The sequence below is a fragment of the Hippoglossus hippoglossus genome, chromosome 1 (assembly GCF_009819705.1).
Source record: "Hippoglossus hippoglossus isolate fHipHip1 chromosome 1, fHipHip1.pri, whole genome shotgun sequence".
NCBI lineage: Eukaryota > Metazoa > Chordata > Actinopteri > Pleuronectiformes > Pleuronectidae > Hippoglossus > Hippoglossus hippoglossus.
In genome coordinates this window covers 5,072,501-5,095,180 of record NC_047151.1, presented here as the reverse complement: position 1 = coordinate 5,095,180, position 22,680 = coordinate 5,072,501, and the positions used below count along the sequence as shown (strand labels likewise).

The window sequence follows — 22,680 nt, the reverse complement described above, 5'->3', positions numbered from 1 at the left end:
ACCGTGGTGATCCCCTGTCTGTTCCTCTAGTGCGACCATGCAATTGGTTTTCTAGTGAAATGTCTTGACAATACTGAATGGATTATCATTAATGACAGAAAAGGCCCTTTGAACTTTACATTAAAAAACTTGAAGGTTTAGCAATTTGTCAATCAAAAATACCAAAGGTTTTAGATTTTCAAGTATGGAAATGTGGTGGATTTCTATTAAGAACATGATTGGTATGCTGTTGCGTTGAAGGAGCTGTAGCTCATCCACTAGTAAGAAGGTTGGTGGCTTGTTCCACATCTCGAGTCTGCATGTCAAAGTGTCCTTGGGTACAGATATTGAACCTCAGCTTGTCCCTGGTGTGTGAGTGTATGCATGAGAGAGAAGTGCTGTGTATAGAAACACTGTATGAATGGGTGAATGTGACTTGCAGTGTAAAGAAATTTGAGTGGTGGCTCGATAAATGCAGAATCTTTTTTTACTCTTTTTGTCGGCTGGATGAAATTCCTCGAAACCTGGAAAACCTGATCGGACTTTGCCATTATTTGTTGACATTTCACACAATAAATGATTAATTGGAAGAAGCAGCAGATTTGGTGAAAAAGAAAATTGCTGTTTTCTTACGGCCCTGAGCCTCTTCTCATCTGAATGGATTTGTGTATGAAGGAGATGAGTTTCAATCTTCCTGGCTCCTGGTACTATCAACAGTTGTTCTACTTTTTCACACCAGTAATGAACACCTCAAGATGGTGTTCTCTGGAGATGGTAAGGTGTGTGCTCGGGGGTGGGTTGAAGCAAACAGCTCCAGCTGCAGCCTCTCTCCGCCACCCCATCACTCCCCATCTTCCTCCTGTCCTGTCCTTCATCCTCCCTCCTCCTCTCGTTTTTCTCTGTCCTAGGTGGTGTCGCTACTGAACATGAGTAATGATGTTGTCATCGCTGTAAGTCTCCATTTATCAATGTCAGATGGAAGAGCAGGAGTGTAGTGGATGTGTGTGTGGTGATGGTGGAGAGGAGAAACAAGGCACCTAAGGAGAGGGGGGAAGGAAAGATACAGCAGGAATATGAAGAGAAGGAGAGGAAGGTGGAGAGGAGGGATGAAGAAAAGGGGTGTGGCAGACAGAGGATGAGGAGGAGTGGGTTTGAAAGGGGTGGATAGTGAAAGAGATGAATTACAGCCAAAAGGTCTGGGCCCTGCGTGTGTTCTGTCTGTGTGTCTGTCTGCTGCCACTGACAGGGAGCCTGTGATTCATCATGGCGACGACTGCTAGACAGAATTAAGGCTCTGCTCTTTAGCATATGCAAGTCTAATTATGCAAATCAGGTCTGTTAGACAAAACATTACTGCAGCAGTTAGTCAGTCTGGTTTTAGGCGCTACATGAATGTGTGTGCATTTGTCTCTGTCACTTCCATGACCCTGAAATGAAATGACTGCTTGTCTGCTAACTGGGTGAGTATCGATGTTGTTGTGTGTGGAGGCCTGAAACAGACAATAGACTACCAGCTGATACAATAGGTTGAAACTCCTTTATTTATCCTTCGCGAGCTCCTATTCTTCCTCAGTCCAGGTTTGGTTGGTTGTGTTTAACGCCAGCCGAGAATGCTGTGGGGCTAGCTAGCTTAACTGAAACCGCTGGTGGCTCAACACAGTGAGCTTTCAGCGAGCTTTCTTGCTGAAGCCAACTTTCCTCTCAAAACGTCACCAGCCATTTCAGGTCATGCCAAACATCCATATAATACATTACACAGATCTAAAACCCTTGTATAAACTCAGTGAACAGCATTTTAGCAATGTTCGCTAGCTACTGTAACTTCACAGACACCACCTTTCTATGGGCTGTGTCTGAAATCACTCACTAATCACTATGTAGTCCACGTCAGAATGTTTTGGGATTTTTTACTCATTCTTTACCACAATGCATCGTGAAGATGTTTTAACTTTTACAATGATCTGTTGGCCTGGCAACCTTAGCAACAAAAACAGGTTGGAGAAGACTGTTAAACTTTGTCAAGACTATTGGCACAAATATGAATGATTTCAACCATGTTTACCCAGTTAGGGCCACTAGGAGGTGCGGGTTTCCTCATCAAGGACAATAGTGGAAATTGATCTTGAACATGGACATTTTGTGTGTGTGTGTGGTTTAAGGTTTTTGTGTGTGATTTAATAAAAAAAATACTTAGTGTTAGTTTGCTAACTTTGTTAGCATATATCTTCTTTTATTAAGTGAATTATATTTTAATAGTTTCTAGGCATTCAGTTCTATTTAGCATTGAATCAGTTCTAGTTTGACATAGTTATATTTGAAATATGTTTTTTCAGTTCGGGGACTCCATAGGTGTGGTGTACTGACCGTACTTACAAATAAACCCAATGAACAACAAACGTTCATTTAATATGATCAGCGAGAACATTCTCTCTTTATTGTATCTTTTTGAAAAACAAACAAACAAAAAGTCCTTTGTAACTCTCTTTTGTTAACATTTCAGAATTCTGTACAGGATAAAAAGAAATAAGCACTGCTCAAGAACAGAGTCGATCTCAAACTAGAAAAAAAACAAAAAACGAATGAAAACAAATTCCAAAAAAGAGAGGAGGTTTACAATACAAATTAGTAGTAAGACATTGTCTGAAGTGCAATGGCATAGCTCAGATGGGTTAAAAGTGGAAACAAAAAAACTTCAAAATAAAAATACTTCTCTATTTTTCCAACAAACAGTAAATTCTTTACAGAGTAGAGACTGTATTATCTGATGTATTTAAACCTGTAAAAACATATTTACAAATAGCCATTATCTTTTATATAGTTTTTCTCATAATCACATATATGTCAGCACCAGTAAAAAAAACAAAAAAAAACAGAATAAAACAAAGAACATCAACAACAACAACTTTTGTTAAAATGTTGTCTACAGACTTGGTCCCGGTACATAAAGATTTTTGGAGGAAGCTTCCTCTCTTCCTGAAGGGATTTCAAACCATATCACGAATCCTCACTCTGAAGAAAAACAAAAGGGTCGCAGCAGCTGTGACCTTTACTCTTACCCAGAAGTTTTTGTCCACCTTCTTGCCTCTTGGTCGGAGTGGTTAACCTCAGGTGTTTTCCTACACACCGCCTCCATTTCACTCTGAATTTATACATGAGCCTGCCTGTGGTGCTGCAGTACTATCAAAGTTTTGGAAGTATAAGCAGTGGAGCCACTTAGCACCACTGCTTCTCCTGCGCGAGGAAGGCTCAAACATTCCAAGAGTTTATCCAGACACTGACACAGGGTTTCACTTGTTTTTACCATTCTCCCCAGATAGAACCTGGGAACGCTGCAACCTATACTTCTGTCTGCCATTGACCTTCAACTCCACACAGTGAGACGGAGCACTTCTACCCCACCGAGCATGACGAAAAAACAAAGTACAGAACCTCATTCGTGGGCGCTACCAAACGCAGCAACACCTACGGGACAAACGGGCATGGTGGTTAGAGTTTGTATTTAAAGGGTTTGATTTGTACAACGGCAACAACCATGAGAACAGATGCGTTGATGGCAAGGAGAGTTAGTTTACAGAGAAGAAGGCTTTTTGGTTCGTTGATTACAGCATCATCCTCCAAACGTTCACTCTGATGAACTAAATACAAAGTAATGCACGCGCAGACTGATTTTCATTCATCTTTTAACCAAGATTGCAAAACAGCTAGAGGAGTAAGGTGTTATCTTACCAACGACTACTGTATTAAAACCTATCTAACAGATATTTATGACTCAACCATGAGGGCGAAGGAGTGGACAGACTACAGTTTACTGAGAGGAGGGGAGACACTGACTTCAGTGGAAGCACTGCTTGGTTTAATGCTAACTGGCGCTAACTGTAGTCACCCTTTAAGCCCTGATCAGCTGTCTGAAGCTTCTCTACTTCCTCTAAAACTTTCTGCAGTGATTCGTTTTCTTAGTAAAGCGCTGCAAGGGGACAACTCGTATTTCTTCACAGTAGTGTTACAGTATAGCACAGTTATGTTCTAGTCAGGAGCGAGGGTGTTTTATAGCTGCGGTACAAGCGAAGCCGTGATGTAAAGCAGGGCCACGGTGACTTGACAACCAGCTGTGTCACGATCGGAAGAGAAGGCTGAGGTGCGACGGGAGGACAAACAGATATTAAAAAGACAACACAAACTAAAAGAGGGCTAATTTCAACTTCTATTTTTTTTTTTTTTTGCTTTTTAAGCAACAAAGACACAACCAGCATCGTTGTTAGAGATAAAACACAGCAACGAACAAAACAATATGTAGGTGGTTTTTTTTGATGAGCGTTTTTTTCCCTTAAAAAGAAGAAGTCACTTGTGGTGCTTGAATACATTCAGTGCCCAGCGAATCATTCTGCTTCGTGTCAGCCTGATGCATGTAATGTGGTTTGTGTCACACAGGGAGAGGGTTTCATGTCATATTAGCTCTGTTAGCTGCCTCTCACACATCTGCTCATCCTCCCGGGCTGATGTTTGTTTGTTGGGTGATTGGTGTGTGTGTGTGTGTGTGTGTGTGTGTGTGTGTGAGCTTTTGAGACCAAATGCTTGCTTTAGCTGCCTATTCTCTTTGTCTTCCTCTATGTGCATACCCGTCATCCACAGCCACACACAGGAAATGAACCCCCTCATCAAAAAAAAAAAGGAAAAGAAAGAAAAAATAACGCCACCCAGGTCGGTTGCCTAGCAAAAGCACTAGAGGGCAGAGTGTGCTTGTCTGGCACAATAGAGGAACATCATTTGTTCTGTTGTGATGTTCACAATTTAAACAGAGAAAGGAGTGTTGAGAGTGAGGAACGAGTCTCCGGAGAGAGGGTGGGAAAGACGGGAGGAGAGAGAGAAAAAAATGAGGATGAGAGAGAGACAGAGAGAGATCAAGTGAAAAGAACAGAGTGAGAGAGTGTGTGGGAGAGAGATTTGTGTATGTCGTGTGTGTGTGTGTGTATATATGGGGGACACAAATCTAAGAGAGGAAATGGGAGCATTGAGAGTGCTTTCTACTCCCTTCAGCTCCTCACACAGTTGAGAGATCTGAGCAGCACTGAGCTGGGTGGCACAAACACACAAACACAAATAAATTGCTGTCTTGAGAACAAGTCTTCCTTCCCCTTCATCAGTCTGTGGTGTTCAATCAGCCTCTGCTGAAGCTCGGGCTCAAAGCGCTGCTGTGTAAACGGGGCTCGCTTTCAAACACTGGAACATGAGAAAAATTCATTCCGCGAAAAAAAAAGAGAAGGAAACTAATGAAACACACCTCTTAATCTCTATATTGGTTTTTCATTAATATGCACAAGACATAATGATCGCTCTCTCTCCATCACACAATCGCACACACACACATACACTCATACACGAAATGTAACACAAGAACTCATTTATAACCTTGCCCATGTTTTACAAAACAAAAACATGCCAGTCTACGTCGTGTCGTTCTGTTTTACTTTCTCAGGTTTTAACTTTTGTCCTACTTTAATGTTTAGTTCATCCAGTAAAAACTCTTCTCCACTTTCCCTGTTGGCTATTGGCTCGGGAAAAACTCCTCCATCCACCCATCGCTTGAGTCCAGCTCCGCCCCTGAGCCATCGCCCATTCCGAAGGCTGCGCCACCTGAGGGCCCGCCCCCATATCCATAAGATGACATGTCCTGATTGGCTGTCCTCTGGTAGCCCTGCGGCTGACCTCCAACCCCAACTCCTGCGGGTCCATAGGGTCCACCTCCCCCTGTCCCGATTCCTGGTCCCCCCGGTCCTGGCCCGAAACTCCCCATCCCAGTCATCCCCTGGCCCATCACCCCCTGGTTCATTCCCTGGTTCATGACCATGGGCCGGGGCTGGTTGGTCCTGGGCTGACCGCCCATGTGAGGGCCCATCATGGGGCCACCCATACCTGCAGCTGGATTGCCCACCCTTGGGTCCATCCCCTGGCTCATCCCCTGTCCCGGGCCCTGAAAGTGTTGCTTGGCCATGCGAGGGGGTTGACCTGGCTGCATCCCATAACCCTGGGCTGAGCTGAACCCCACCATGTCTCCTCCACCACTTCCTGTAGTCCTTCCGACTCCTCCCCCCATGGCCTGCAGACTCTGTCCTTGCTGCTGCGGCCAGCCGCCCGCTCCCATTACCCCGCCGCCTCCTCCTGCTCCCAGCATGCTTTGCAGTCTCTGTGCCTGAGCTTTAGCATTGGGAGGGCCTTTGAGGGGTTGCTGGGTCATGGAGTTCATTAACATGCCCTGTCCCCCGTACCCTCCAGCTCCACCACCTCCAGGGCCTCCTGGCATACCTCCTACCCCAGGACCCGCACCTGCTTGCCTTGGCGGCCCTCCAGCAGGGTTGTGCTGCGGTGGAAGACCCATGGAGGCTTGGACGCTTTGGCTCTGGTGCTGCTGCTGGTGGATCATTTGGCTCATGGAGGGGTTGAGCCCATACAGGGAACCCTGGTTAGACCCCTGGTTGCCATAGGGTAGGCCCATGTCAGCTTGGGGTCCCACAGAGCCACCCTGGCTCTGAACAGAACTCATCTGGACCATCTGCTGCTGGCTCTGCTGTTGCTGCTGTAAGAGTCGGGCAGCTCGAATGTTCTGGAGAGCCTGGCTCCTGGATGCCAGATCCTGAGGAGGACCTGGTAAAGGAGAACAAGAGGTGTTAAAACAAGAGAACAGACACTATGGAGTTAGGAGAGAATTAAGCCATTTTCAGAAATGAACTCTGGAGGATGTCCGCATAATTGGGTCTGGACGTTCTCCAGAGTTTGCCTTCACACATGAACAACGCAGCAATAGATCCTCTGCTCAGACGCATTCAAAACAACACAGACATTTCATGGAGAGTTCAGGTGAGGGGTGGTGCCGCAGGCAGAGGCAGGATGTAGCGTATCAATTCTGCTGCAGAGATCATATGCTTTTGTTTACAGAACATAGACACTGGCGTCGGCCCTTATCACCAAAAGCTCTCCTGTCATATTTGTCTGTGTTTTCTACATGTGTGGCTCCCCTTTTTAATTCTGAGATATTTGTATTCTTTAAAATCTTTTCAGTTTTGTGTCCGTCGCATGTTAGAAACGTCATCAAAGTCATCCTCCGGAGGACCTCCTGCTGTGTTCTCACATCTCCAGAGTTTTCACTCGGGGGCTGGCCCGGGAAACTCCCCATAAACTCCAGAGCCTCTCACTTGGACATTTAAGTTCTCACATACAGCACCTACGGGGGAATGTCCGGAGGTTCTCCAGAGTTCAGTGCATGTCTAAAACAGCTTTACAGAGACAGAACTCATCGAGAAACAGGACTTTGTGAAAGAGCTTTGGTGCCTGTTTACCAGACCCACTAAATGGCACATAAGACCGATCGAATAAGTCAGTGCTGAGGATAAGATTTATGTTCTGTGACAACCCGTTTACTCTGAAAACAATGCTACTCTCCCAGTTTATTTCAAATCCTGCCACAGGAAAATAAAACTTAACACATTTAAGCACAAACACTTTATTTTCCTGCTTTTTCCTATTAGTGACTCGCTAGTGGCAGAGCTGAGGAGGTCTGCTAGCGTGGAAATGGCTCTAAGTCCTCTAATAAACCCACTTCTGTCCACTAATCCCTCACCTCACAGCTCGGACTGTAACTGTAACAGAGGAGTGAGAGTGAAGAGGATCACACACTCCTGACTCGTATATAAGTAAGTAGGGGGAGAGGAGGGCCGGAGGTAGCATAACACAGCAAAACAGCTATGCATATTCTATGTATCGCTTCATAGAAATATGAGTATGTTCTCATTGCAGGTGACACTGATACACTACAGGACAGCTGAACTAATATATATATATATATCCGGGCCAGGGTTTCATGCTGGAGCCCCGTCTTCCTCTCCACATTATCTCTCAGACTTGCAGACAGTCTCTCTGATGGCTATAAAAGGCTTTTAACTTGACTCTCCTCCTCCCTCCCTGCATTTTCTTTATCCCTCCATCATACACTCACCCACTCGTCTCTTTCTCTCTCTCTCTTGTCTTTCTTCCCTCCTTCTACCTACCAGACTATCTATCTATTCTGCTTGTTGCCAGCCCCCCCCCCCCCCCCCCCCCCTCCCACTTCCCTCCTCTCATCCATCTCTCTGACTTCACCGGAACTCTGGGGGGATCCAGGACAGACAAGTTGCCGTGGTAACAGGCAGAGCAGGAATATTCTATATTTTTTTTTGGAGAGGGTGAGAGAGAGAAAAAGAGAGCGAGAGATAGAAAGAGAGAAGCTGAGGAGTGTCTGAGTGCCAACTGATGTATCTGACAGAGACAGTGAGGACGAGGTTTGGTTTCAGGGTGACGTTCGGTCGACACTGCTGTTTGCTTCATGTTTTCATGAGTCTATCTGTCTGTGAATATGTCACAGAGTGAACTGTAAAATCTGTCTTGGCACTGGACCATCTATACCATACTTATTGCAGACCGAGTACACATATGTGATTTTATTTTGTTTAACCATCTGGATGCTCTGCAAAGAAATGGAAATTGTTTTGCCAAAAATCCATTTACTAATGTGGATGTCAATAGAAATGCTGAAGAATTTAGGTCAGGTCTTGCCTCCTTCATTAGAAAATCTATTGAGGTGCTGCCATTCTTGTGTTTTTGCATACATTGTGTGCATTGTGTTGCAAAGATAGAATGAATGCAAGCATTTGTGTCTCTCACCTTGGTATTGATTGACTTGGGGGTATGGATTCCTCTGGCCTTGGCCCATCTGTCTGGGGAGGTGCTGCTGCTGTTGGAGCTACAGACACAGACATATACAAGTTTATTAATTCTAACGCCCACATAGGTATTTGGTGTATTAAGGATTTAGTATCATCATAGGAGACACACAGAAACAGGGTCACACTTAACTGTAAGACCAGTTTTACTAAGCAGATTTCCTTAAAAGAGTGGAGAAGCGTTCCAACATGCAGACAGAGGAAAAGAAGGCTACAATACAATAATTGAATGATACAAAAAAGCTTTCAGTCTCTAAATTTCAATAATGCTGAACTTCCTGGTAAAGTTGTGCACACTGTAGACATTGATAAAGATTGATAAAGGAGAGATGTTTGCTACATTTGATTTGATACAGATGTTGCCTACAGCTGAGGCAGGGCAGATGTTTGTATACATATCACCAATGCACCCACAAAACCTGAGAGAGCACATTGTTTGGTGCTATCAAATTGCAAATGCAGGCATGCCAAAGACTCCAGTTGTATATAGTATTTATTTAATGTGCAGGTGTCGAGTATTGAGTGATCCTGTAATTCAGTGCCAGTGACAACAGGATAATCCCTTCATATCCACACCATGTACAACGCTGTGTAGTGTCTCTCTGATGCTCATTGCTGAAAAGTTCAGACTTGAGAGCCTCCTCTCAACTGACAGTTTTTTTCAAGAAACGCAAAATATCAAGAGGAGTCACATTAACATAACTATGATGTTTCATGAAAATAAAAACCCAAATGGGTTAATGTATGGATGGACCAGTGGACATACTGAGCACTACATCCTCATGTGTTATGTTTTGGTACAGCAGAAGTGAGACAGATGTTTAATCAAGGTGAGACAGGTGTTTTTGGTACAGCAGATGTGGGACGGATGTTTTGGTACTGGAGAAGCAAGACAGATGTTTTTTGTATAGCTGAGGTGAGACAGAAGTTTTTGGTACAGCAGAGGTTAGACAGGTATTTTTGGTACTGGAGGAGTCAAACAGGTGTGTGCTGGTGGGAATAAATAAATAAACCAAACTCAGCCTAGACACTCTTGTATTGCTGATACAGAACATTTATTGGAAAAATGTTAAGGTTTTTTATTATTAGTAAATAATCTGGGTCTTTGTAGCATAAAAACAACTGCTGATTGTGAGCCTGGACAGGAGAGGGTGTTGCTTGTTTAAAGAGAGGCATTATATCCAGTTAACAGTTCACACTAACCCCAGCAGGATGTGTTTCCTTTCAGACACCTATATTTTGTGTGTCTGTGTATGTTTTAGCAGATCCAATTAAAACCAACATGGTGGGTGGTGACTTCAGAGTTCAGAACTCTTTAGTACTTGATTCCCTCACAGAGAGAGAAATGAGAAGAAAACACCACATTATCACAGCAGGCAGCCACACGCACACACACACACACACATGCAAACACACACACACACACACACACACACATGCAAACACACACACACACACACACAGATGAAAAGGAAGTAGTGAAGAGGGGGCTGGTAGAGGGTAATTATACATGCAACCAGACAACAGTAAAGAAGACAAGAGGATGGGGCTGCTCTTGTTAGAACTGCAGACACATACAAATATACAGGGCTGTATGAACAAACCATGTTCACACACAAATTATAATTTAATGAGCAACAGATGAATCACTCTGCTTTTTAATCCCCACACATACACACTAACATATAAAAGCCTCACCTGCTCAGCCAGTAGCTGCTGCTGCTGCTGCTGCCTCTGTTCTCTGAAGAGCTGCTGTTTCTGCTGCTCCATCATGAGCATCTGCACCCGCTTCTCCTGCTCCATTGCCATCATCTGTTTCATCATGGCCGCCTGCTGCTGATTGCCCACGTAGCCCGGAGGTGGTCCTGACCCCTGGTTGGGTCCAACCCCTGAGGCCACACCTCCACCAGGATGAGGAGGAGGGATAGCGCCAGGTGGTCGTGACATTCCCACCACACCTTGCTCCTGCACAGACAGAAAAAAGGGCACAGTTGGTAAGATGGAGTGTTGGCCAATCACCTCTCAATCAATCAATCATGAAAATAATATTTCAAGGTTGTGTCATATAGGCCAATTTGCTTTCTAGTTAGAGTACATCCGTACTACTTTTTGTCGCAAAAATGCGACAAAAAATGCATCAACTCTGCTACTGATACGCCTGATGTCCACACTACTCGTTACACTAGGCGCTAAAGAACACTGCTCACCCCTATTTACTTTGAAAACTCAGAGGCCGCACTTCAGTTTGGACGGGCAGAAACGGAGATGCTTGGAAATGTTGACATAGACACTCACAAGCGCTTGCTGATTAGGACTTTTTGGTCACGACATAGCCTTCGCATCATCAGTCAGGCTCACATCACATGAGCCACATGAAAAGAACTGGCATCAGCCTCAGCTACCAGTATAGAACGCAACAGGGATAATCAATTACAAGCATTGCTGACTATTTTCTTTGCTTACAGCTTTTGTGCACTTAAATTCTGCATTTTACAATGATACAACTACTTACATAGAAGACGAGCTATCCTTCGCACAATCTGTGTAGACCGGCACAAGCATGTCCAGTGTACATGAGTGGTCATGTTTCTAGGCGTGTATTATGGACTGGGATTAAAACTGATACGGAGCCAAAATGCGCACATGGACAGAAATTGTTTGAAAAAGCCGTTTTTCAAACACAGCAGTATGGATGTAGCCCTAGATAAGATTAGAAGCTTAGCTTCTAAAAACTACTAGAAAACCTAAAAACTGGAAACAGCCGTCTTGGATCTAATCAAAGATAACAAAAACTACTCAGCAGCACTCCAACTAACTTAACTACTTTATTTTAAAGACACAATTTTGCATGGATTAAACAAGATACAATTTGCTAACTAGTGGGTTTCTGAGGTGCTGGTAAGCAGATTTTGTGTCTTTGTGCTATGCTAAGCTAACCTGTAGCGAGGGATTGCTTCATTAGTACCAGACAGATATCAGAGTGGTTCTTATCTTCTCATATGACTCTTGGCAAGAAAGCAAACAAATGTTTTTCCAAAATATCCAACTCTTGCTTGAAAGGCTATTTAAGTCAAAAACTAAACAAAAAAATGCCAAATGATCTTTTACATGACAAACAAAGACACTTCAAGTCCTCTTCACTGTCATTGTTACAGCTCTGTATCACAAGTGAAGGTAACATCATTACAGGTACAGAGGGTTTGCATATTCAACACACTTCCAGCATTTTAGGCATCTACAGTGTCGACTTCACACAATCTGTTTCAGGCACGACACTGCAGTCGAGCGTTTTGCTTTATAGGAGCTCACAAAGACACAGTCCAGGTGTCTGTGAATGAGACTGAGGAGCCAGATAAAGACAGGACTGCTTCAAGATTCAGCACATCAGGCCACCCTGAGTCCTCCCAACAGAGCTTTGGTGGCTCCGTGCTGCATACATTATCTCCTCATTAGCATATAAAGAGCACTTCCTGCTCCACTCAGCCTTATGCAAATCTTTAATAGGATGAAATGGCCTGCTCTGGCCAATGGGAGAGGAGCGTTTATGAATCTATTAAAGGTTAGACAGCTGAACGAGAGTGGACATTGTTTAGGCAATAAGAGAGGGAGAATGCCTGAGAGGAGGAGAGAGGACGAGTCAGGCCTGTACAGTGTTTGCACATATAAAAATAGTACCACACACGGCCACGCAGAGCACACAAACTACAACAAAACACAGTTTCTAACTGTAGGGAGAGAATCAAAACATCAAAAGCAGGATTTCTGAATCGTGGCGTTGGCTATAGTTTGCAACACACCACTATACTCGATATAGGTTGAAAGAGCCAAAGCCTCATAATCCGTACTGAGGCTCCGCTCTTCTTAGAAAGGAGTTAGGTGGAGATAAACCTCATATATTAGAGCACAGGAAAAACCCTGTGGAGCAAACAGAATTGGCTGCTTAAGACTGGCTCACCAGACAGCCAGACGAGACTGATCAATGTTCAGAGCTACGTGGTTCATCTCTGGTTGGCATGTTCCTGCTGGATGGCAGCAGAGCACGGACACCATGCCGGATAGGAGCGGAGATGGGTAGGAGAGGAGTAGTGTAAGGATTTGACCAACGGGTGGCAGTGGTGATCTTTAAGTGTGTGTGTGTGTGTGTGTGTGTGTGTGTGTGTGTGTGTGTGTGTGTGTGTGTGTCTGCGTCTCTCTGTCCTCTCAGCAGATGGCTCAATCATGACGGTTCTGATCTACGATCTCTCCCTCTCCCCCACTCACTCTCTCTACGTCTTTTCTTCCTCTCCCTCTAAACACCCCATCATCAAACTCCTTTCTTCACTCTGTAGATGGGTGTGTGTGTGTGACTGTGTGTCGGGGGGGGGGGGGGGGGGGGGGGTCCTGAGTCATGTCCACACATTTTCCAGAGAACAAGGAATGAGGAAAGGAAAGGTCTGAGAGAACTAAAGATTTGGGTGAAGGTGGTGTGTGTTATAGTGTCAGCTGGACAAATGAGAGAAAAGTATAGTATATATATATAAACACTGTGTTTTAGTTAATAAAGATACATATACAAAAAAGACAGGCACATGATGGAAAAGATGAAAAAAGAGCAAGTGCATTAGCAGAAGTATAACTGTAGCGTTGCTAATATACAATGAATTGAATGTCATGCCAATAAAGCTCATTGAATACAGAGCAGGTATCCTCTTTAGAATGAAAAAAGCTAATTAAATTAACAGAAGAGAAAAGAAAAGAGCATGTGTGAGCAAATAAGGAACAGAAGAGAGCAGACGAGAAGAGGAGAGGAGAAAAGCCAAGCAGGTCTTCTTAAACAAGAGGAAGCTGTGGGGGGGTCAAGCCAAAAGAGGAGGAGTAAAAGGTGGGACTGGGGAGATAGGAGGAGAGAAGAGAGCAGGTACCCTGGCAACAGTTGCTGCGGCGAGGAGCAGATGGCCCTTGGAGGAGCAGTTATGGCCGCCACGCCTGGTCACCCTCAGCAACGCCGGGCAGACCCGGATGAGGCATACTTACACACAAACACATTTTTACTACTTCTTCCTTTCTTTCCATCCGCTTTGTCCTTATTCATGATTGTGGTCGAATAATGTAACAAAGAGCATCCACACTGTCTGCTCTGCTGTGTCCTTCACCCCTGTCCCTCCAACTCAATCTTTCATTTCCTCTAAATCCCTGACACTGCTCACGCTTCATTCTGGCACCTTGGACCGGCTCGAGCCAGTTCCCAAAACTATGTGAGATTTAACATGGATGGGTCAGTGACTAATACTTAACTACTAACAACACAAACTCCAGTAGCTAGGGTTTAAAACTCTAACAGCTGCTGTGGTCTGCCTCAAAGTTACTTTGTTGCAGGAAAGACAGGAAGGCAGAGGAAAGGGAACAGAGGATGAAATGAAAGGAGAGGTATTGGTATCACATGGTGTTCCGGAGGATGTGTGTGTCTGTTTTTGAGTGTGTGTGTGTGTGTGTGTGTGTGTGTGTGTGTGTGTGTGTGTGTGTGTGTGTGTGTGTGTGTGTGTGTGTGTGTGTGTGTGTGTGTGTGTGTGTGTGTATATCAGAGGCTGTCAGCTTTATTGGGTTAGGAGGCATGGAGAGCCCAGGTGATTACATTACATGTGAGGTAAGCGGAAATGTGCGTGTGCATGTTTGTAAGTGAAGGGGGGTTGACCATTTTATTCCTGAATCTCATGGGGCAGAAATGTATGTCTACTCTGTGTGTCTAAAATGTTCTGTTCACACTATGTTATTTTTGATGATATTTTTCTCTATGTTTGGTCTCCTCCACACTTTTTACATACGCCTTCCAAAGAGCAGGTTTTCAAAAACTCTTCTGTGAGTGTTTGGGGGAAAAAAAGTGTTTTCTTACTATGTGTTTCTCTCTCTGTTTGGTTAGCACTGCTAGCTAAACATAACATTACTGCACCACATTACCGACATTCACAGGCATCTGCCTCACCCAATTTATAATCAGAGATAGTAAGTATAAAAATGATGAGCTACTATTGGTTTTGAAGTTACTACCGCCAAAGGAAAATAAGACTACTGAGCATGCTCACAAACTTCTTCTCTGGTATTTGACAGAACGTTGATGTAGACTTTATCCCCAATTGGCCCGGCATGCTTGTTTGAGTGTTTGTAGTCATTGTGGGAGATATTTTGTGAAAACAAAGGTCGTGTTGACAGAGGTTTAAAAATAAAAAATAAAAATGACTGGAAAATATTCATTCAAAAAGGATACACAGTTATGTAGACATGGCCTAAATGTGTATCTGCAAACACAATACACTCTTAAAGATAAATATAGCATCACCTTAAAGTTCTTGCATGAAGACAACACAACTACACACAAACGCGCACACACACTGCCAATGAGAGCAGTGGTGCCTGACAGCAGAGCACTAGGTGTCTGTGTGCTCTCCACAGTGGCTCACATCTGTCACCCACTTGTGTAAGAGAAAGGAGGGAGGGCGTGTGAAGAGGAGGAGAGCAGCCATGGTGTAAAATAGAAAGCGGAGTGATGGATGAATGGATGGATGGATGGATGGATGGAATGGTTCATTAGACTCTCACATAAACTACGGGTGCAGTTACACTGAGGAGGTGAACAGGAAGTGAATCTGCTCACATTATCTCTGGATTGTGTGTTCAGACAAAGGTCGAAGTTGCAGCAGTTTACGTTGCGGATGCTCTGAGGGTGTTTAAGCTGTGTCTGGTTCATGTGTCCAGCTTGAAGGTCACAGGCTTGATCTCTTTTAACAGCTGGAGCTTATCAATGTCTGAATGTCCTTGAGTTTCACACTGGCTGACCTTGCTCTCTGACCCCTGTGATGTCTGAGATGTGGAGAAATATGCTAATGAAATAAGCTCTAAAAATACTGGTAGTAACATGATGAGATGCAACAGAAGTGGTGTGTCTACAAGTTTAAAGGTGCCAGCCTGAATTAATCAACACATTGATAGGTATGTGCATGCATAGCAGCAGGGAAAACCTGGGCACATTAATTCATTTAATCAGTTTAAATCATATCATACACAAGTTATTATTCCGAGTGGAGGATCCTCATACACTTAAGATCACATCTGGGGGATCGTCAAGAAAGCACTGACTTTATGATGCCACTATTCCATTGGAATTTCAGATGACAACACAATCAGACAAGAACATAAGACTGAGTGAGTGGCAGGGTGTGTATGTGTGGTTCCTCAATAGCCTCAGTCAACGCACTCAACTTTAACGTGCACCTCATTGTATGTTACCATGGTTCTAAATAACTGTTGAGGATAAAGATGGTAGTAGAGTTAACAGCTTCATCACTTAATGCCCTAACACAGTGGACCATTACACTCTATGTGCAATCTGCAGGAGTAGGCGAAGGTGTCGGTTTAAAGTCCTCGTCATGATTTTCCCTGCCGAACAGCTGGTTACTGTCAACTCAGAGCGGGGGAGTAAGGCTTCAACGCTACTCACTAGAGTAAACTCCAATCAATATCTGTGACACCTACTCCATAACGTTGTGTTTTCCGCCTGACACGTAAACACATGGAATCAAATAGTGCTCTGACATATGTATCACGGCTTCTTTTAGCAACAACCGCTGACTTTTCAAGAATTTTGACAGTCAGCTGACTTTGCCAACTGATGGTGACTGAAGATGACCAGACAATTGGAAAGTTATCAAAACATTTCTGAGAAAAAAGGAAGAAAAGTACACCAGATAAACGATGAAAACATTCCATTAAAATTATCCCCTAAAATTAGGAAAAACACCAGAAAAAAACTACCACAAAAGTACCAGAAAAATTACCGTAAAACTTAAAAATTTAACTTGAAAAAATTACCAGAAAAACCCCACACTGATTAGACTATTCTATCTACAGCCCCTGTACAATGTAGTAAAGCCAGTCTTACTAACTATTCAGGATTCTATGCCATTGTACAAGAAGGTAACCATAAAGGAGAGAAAGACAACCTGCTGCATGTTTTCAGTTTCTTACTGCTGAACATGGCCAACGTAAAGTGGAGGAATCAAGTATGTGTACGGAAAAACCCACAGGTGTAATGTGCATTAGAGCACATGGTTAAGATATTATTATGCAGCACCAGCTGACTGATCCATAACGACACATGCACATACGAAAACACACATGCACACTAACCCCGAGCAGATGGTGGAGCCAGACCTCACAGTATTAAACTATCCCCACGGCACCAAAGGTAAAAGAAGACATCACTTTGACACACACACACACACACACACACGCATAGTAACAATGAAATGTGGAAGTATGAAGCCAGTGGTTTTGATTCATAGCCACCAGGTTTTCATTTGTAGAAGAACACATCCACTCTACCTATCTTAACCCCTCCCTCTCTCTGACACACACACACACACTTTCTCCCTGAAGAGAGTTATATTTAAACTGCTAGAGAGGAGTCTTGCTCCCCACAGAGGTCTGTTTAATCTCTAACATCTCTCCGCTCTAAACCCTAACTGGCCTATTTCTGAATCTTCTCTCTACACACACACAGACAAGCCACACACACACGGACAAGCCACACACACACGGACAAGCCACACACACACACACACACACACACACACACACACACACACACACACACACACACACACACACACACACACACACACACACACACACACACACACACACACACACACACACACAGCAAAATCCCCCCACATCGGCTCAAAAACAATGGTGTGGGTTAACAGGGTTTCTTGGGATCATCCTTTCACCATAACTGAACCAACTCGATGCCATACAGCGCTGCTGTGAAATGCATGTAGGCATGCAGGAGTGGATCAATTTAAGTAAATGAATCCCTGCAGCATGAATGCTGTTTGGAAGCACTGTGCTTAACCAAGGGATTTCTCTGCATACACAGGATTGCCACCCACAGACAGCACAGAGCCTGGGATGTCAGTTCATGCTTGTTTGCAATAGCATAGCATGGAATTCTTTAAATTACAGTTTACCCAACAAAAACGTTGAATCATTTATGTTTACTTTCATTCTTAGGGATAAGATCTTTTATCATAATTCAGACTATAATGTTGAAGCATTTAAAGCTAAAGCTGAGTTGTACCACTTGTTCCATAAATCACTGTTCCATTAGCAGGATATTATAGCTTGTAACTGCCTCGCCTGACTGTTCTCATTGCCTACACATTCAGTTGTGCTGGTTTCACCATCCTGACTTCACTACTGCTCCACCCAAGCTCCAACACCTACTGTAAATTTTGATTCTACAGCAGACACAGTGACAGGTTGTGGAAAACAGGCTTCAACATGTACTCTCAGAAATCTACAGACTGAATTAAATCAGCAGACATTGAAAGGACTGACATGAAATGTTGTACAAGCATTCACAGCCTGCAGAGGATAATGCCTGCAGACCTTGGTGTTACACCAGGGGGGTTTGGGTGAAATGTCTGAATGAATTGTCATTTTGTACAGACTTTCATGTTTTGTTCCCTTATAGATGAAATGGTGAACCTTTGAGGTCCCAACCATATTTTACACCTTTTTGATGCCCATAATAATATAGATTTGTTTCCTCAAGCAAAGGTCTGAAACATCATAATGCACATGTGTTATGATTCACTGCCATAAATTTTGAAGAAGCCTGGTAGTTGTGTCAATGTCTGTATGAAGTCCAAAACAAATAAAATAAAGAAAGTACAATTCAATAGTATTTTAACAATGTTTGTTATTAATTATCAAGTTGAACTGGAGGGTACTCTAATGCAGCTTTACGCTTTTCTCTTTGTTCCCACTTTCTCTTGTTCAGTGACAGAAGTTAACTCTCCCGTGTGCTGCCAGGATTTACTACTGTAAAGACGAAAAAGCTGCGCAGGTTAAAATAAGATTACTGTAAATGCGAGAAAAGTTGCGCAGGTTAAAATAGAAATGCTCCGTTAAAATCTAATAATAGGTCTGGGTCCATATAGAGCGGCGCCTGGGTCCGGACTCCTCCTCCTCACTTCACCCCTAATAGGTGACGTCGATTACGTTGACTCGTCGCCCCAGCCCTATCCAGTAGTAGTTAACATCATCAGGTGGGGTCAAAACAACTTTTAATACCCAAACCATATTCACAACAGAAGTAGGATCCTCTTTCAGGTACAAGCTCCTTGGTTCATTTTGTATCGTCAGAGTCTTTCTCTGGTTCCCAATTACACAGTTGTATTTCATTTCATGTCAATATATTTTGTCCTCTAATAATTGATTAATGCATAAAATATTAGAGAATACTCCAAAACACTTTCTTAAAGCACAAAGTGACAACTTCAAATTGTTTTATTTCTCAGGCACCAAAAGTATTTAACTTATAGTGATGAAGACGATAGTTTAAACAATTGTTGTCAATTAATTTTAAGACAAACAACTCATGACTTAAACGACTGTTTGAGCACGACTATACACTAACGTTTGATGGATCTCAGACAGCAGGTTACAGGCTTTTCTTAAGAGCTGCTTCACACTCACTTCCGCACAAGTTGCCTCTTGTGAATACCATTAGTGCGGAGGATAAATGGCCACAGACGGCAGAATATGACGTGCAGTGAGAGGACAGAAGACAGGAGTAAATCATGTTCACGACAACAAGCCAGGAGGAGGAAGACGAGGAGGAGGAGGGAGCGAAGGGATGAGATCACTGGTGGCCGGGGAGTGATTGTGGCGAGCAGACGAGTGCACCACCCTGAGAGGGACCAGGTGCTACAGTAAATCACCTTGGAAACGGTAGCCATGGAGACCTTAAAGACACACGTGCAGACACTCGCAAGCGAGAAAGAGAGAGGCCATTGCGGGGAGTGTGTGTGAAATAAATGTGTGTATTCTACAAAAAAAAAAGGGAAAATAGTGTATGAGTGAGAGAAGGGGGGGGAGGCTGATGGGCTTCCATATAATCTAATCATGGCGGCTGAGAATGGTGAGTCTGAGTGACAAGCTGGAGCCACAGAGGGTGGACCATTCGCTTTCTCTTCCTCTCTCCATCTTTTCTCTCAGGTCTCCATTACTCTCTCTTGTGCACTTTATATCACACACTCCTTTATTACCACTGTGTGTACGTGCACACACACATATGTGTATTGAGGGTAATATACAAAGCTTGTAGCTGAGAAGTAGCAATAAACAGAGGGGGAAAGGAAATCAAACACTTTTGTAAGTGCGTCCTGTGTGTGTGTGTGTGTGTGTGTGTGTGTGTGTGTGTGTGTGTGTGTGTGTGTGAGAGGTTATCACATTCGGGTTCTTCCCGGAGAGAATTCCCAACTAGAGGCTTTGAATTATTCACAGCTGCGATCAGTGCTATTACACGGCTGTTAACGGAGGTAAAGATATGTTCCACACATCCGTCCAGCCTTGCATCTCTGTTTACCTCCCTCCCTCTCTCACGTCATATGACAGTAAACTGCCTTTTCCTATCATCCTCCACCTCTGTGAACAACCTCTTCTCCAGCTTCCTCTTGCCTCACTCTGCGCTCACTCAAAATATCCCTCCATCTCCTCCTCACCTCATTCAATCTCTTTTCACCGTTCATTCATCTCTATTTCTCTCCCTATCTTTTTAAAGATCTCTCCATCAGCCACTCCTCTTCTGCCTGCCCTCCCTCCCTCCTTCTCCATCCACCCTTCGACTCCATCCATCTTCCCCCTCATTCTTCCCTTCTTTGTTCACCTCGAGGGCTGATCCCTCCTCTTCTCGCCCGCCTCATTTCGCCCGCGGCTCCTCTCGCTCTCCTCCTCCTCACTTCACCCCTGCTTTATTTGTTTTTCTACCTGCTTCACATTTGTTTTTCTGCGTCCACCCTCATCCATCTTTATTGTCGCTGTTGCTCATTTAACGTCTGGATCCATCCATGCCTCAGCAGCTATCATTCTGCCCCCTCCCCTATATCTCTCCATTTACCGTTTTTCACTCTCCCCCTGTTGTCTTTGTCACCGTCTTTACAGAATGGCCGTGCAACCTCCACCTCTCTTTGTCTCTCCCTCAATCCACCTCTCTAAATCTATCTCTGCCTCTGTCATAGCCCCCTCATTATGCCTTGTCGTCCTCTGCACTCCCTCCCTCTCCTTCTCTCCAGAGAAGCCATTAGGTGCTGCTGTAGGGCTATCACTCTTTTGCACTCTCCCTCTCTTTTTCTCTCTCTGCCGTAGTCTCATGGCAATAGGCTCCCCCCTTCCCTGTGCCGTTCCTCCACAGTCTCTCCATCTTCCTGTATTTCTTCAGGCACTCTTTTCTCTGCTCTCCCCTCGCCTTCACATCATCTCACTCCCTTCCTCTTTGCCCTCCCTCCATCTTGATTTCTCCACCCCTCTAACTACCCCCACCTTTTCCTCTATATCCCATCATATTCCAGTGAGATACCGAAGTGGATCTGCTGCCACATATACAGGACCAGCTGCTTCACATTTACATACTGAAGCTACAATTGGGCAGGGTAACAACTAAATAATGATCAACTAAGAATTCTCTCACAAGTCCTCCCAATGAAGGACAGAATGTGACATTGCTATGGTTAATGTTTGATTAGGTTTAGGAACAATGACAAATTGGTTATGGTTTGGGTTAAAATTGGTACTTTTTTACAAGTCTGTTCAGGTTTATCATGATGTTTCTTAAGGTTGTGGCACCTTTGCTATCATAGTTAGAATAAAACACTTGAGCCCCTTTTCCACTAATATCTGGCTTTTGTCGACAATGTGAATTGCTACAATCAGCATTCACTCCCAGGTCAAATGACTGTGCAGTAGATACAGGTTTTTATCACCCCTCCGATTGGTAGTGATGGAAACATCACACCTGAGGTCCCGGGTTTAAAAAACCTGCATATACCTGCTAATTTTGGTGTTAAAGATGCATTGGTTACAATTATGGAACAAATATATCCATGACTTGCTGTCGGAAAGAAATGGGAAGTAAACAAGAGTCGCCCTTGTTTAAGTCTGTCTTGTTGTTCAAACCATCCACTCCAACCTCTATTACAACAATACAGTACTTCCTACTTTGATTCTGATGAACAAGAGTCATGGTTACTATGACTGTTAGAGGGATTTTTCACTTAAACTTAATCATATGTTGTTTTGGGGGACAACTGGTGCTGTCATATTCCTTGAGAAGACTGAAGCTGAAGGTGACTCCTTCAAATTGGTTGTTTGGTTTAACTAACAAGTCCAAAATCCAAATTTACTCATGTAAAAGACAAAGTAAACCCATCTGAGAAGTTGAAACTGATACATTTTGGTTATTTTTGCTTAAAAAACACTAGAATGATAAACAGTTTTTAAAATGAGTCCTGCTATTATCAGTTTATTTATTAATTTGTTAATAAACAATAAAATAATATGCTACTGTTTTGATAATCAGTTAATCGTTAAAGTCATTTTAAAAGCAGAATTGGAAATTTCTTGCAGGTCTAGGGCTATTAAATGTGATTATTTGCTGCCTTATCCGTCTTACTTTCAAGTTTAATATTCTAAGGTTTTAGATTTAAGGACTGCTTTACAGACAAGAACTGCAAATTCTCATCAAGTCTTTCATTTAATTTTCATTCTCTCTATTTAAGAACATAGAAATATGAAATATTTGGAACAATAGTTAGCCAAAAAGATCGACTCATCGTTGCCACTCGAAATCACAGAGTTTCTGTAGATATGATCAACAAAAGAAACAGACATTTAACCAGAAAGCTGTGGTTGTTTTTCAGACACAATGTAAGGCTTCAGGAATACAGCTGCTGTAGACTTCTGGCTGGTTCATTCCCTCTGGAGAAACGATATAATGATGCAGAAATCCAATTTTCTTATCCACTTATTATATTAGAAGCAAACATTCACAAATCAGTAAGCACACACTTGCAGACAAAACACTATCTGCAGAGCACAACCTATCCCTACTTCCTTTTGTCTTACACATTTCGCT

The 22,680-nt window shown here is 43.4% G+C and overlaps 1 protein-coding gene across 1 annotated transcript in view; it reads right to left on the bottom strand.

The window, feature by feature from the left end:
• Nucleotides 1–2,377: 2,377 nt before the first annotated feature.
• The window catches only part of maml3 (mastermind-like transcriptional coactivator 3), a 111,912-nt gene continuing 91,609 nt past the window's right edge, over nucleotides 2,378–22,680 (bottom strand). Inside the window, exons 4-6 of the mRNA XM_034584486.1 lie at nucleotides 10,428–10,694; nucleotides 8,671–8,749; nucleotides 2,378–6,618 (exon numbers count right to left, since the gene is read on the bottom strand). Of these exons, the coding sequence (XP_034440377.1) occupies nucleotides 5,522–6,618; nucleotides 8,671–8,749; nucleotides 10,428–10,694 (1,443 nt within the window). The 3' untranslated portion in view covers nucleotides 2,378–5,521. The remainder of the gene's footprint in view (nucleotides 6,619–8,670; nucleotides 8,750–10,427; nucleotides 10,695–22,680) is intronic.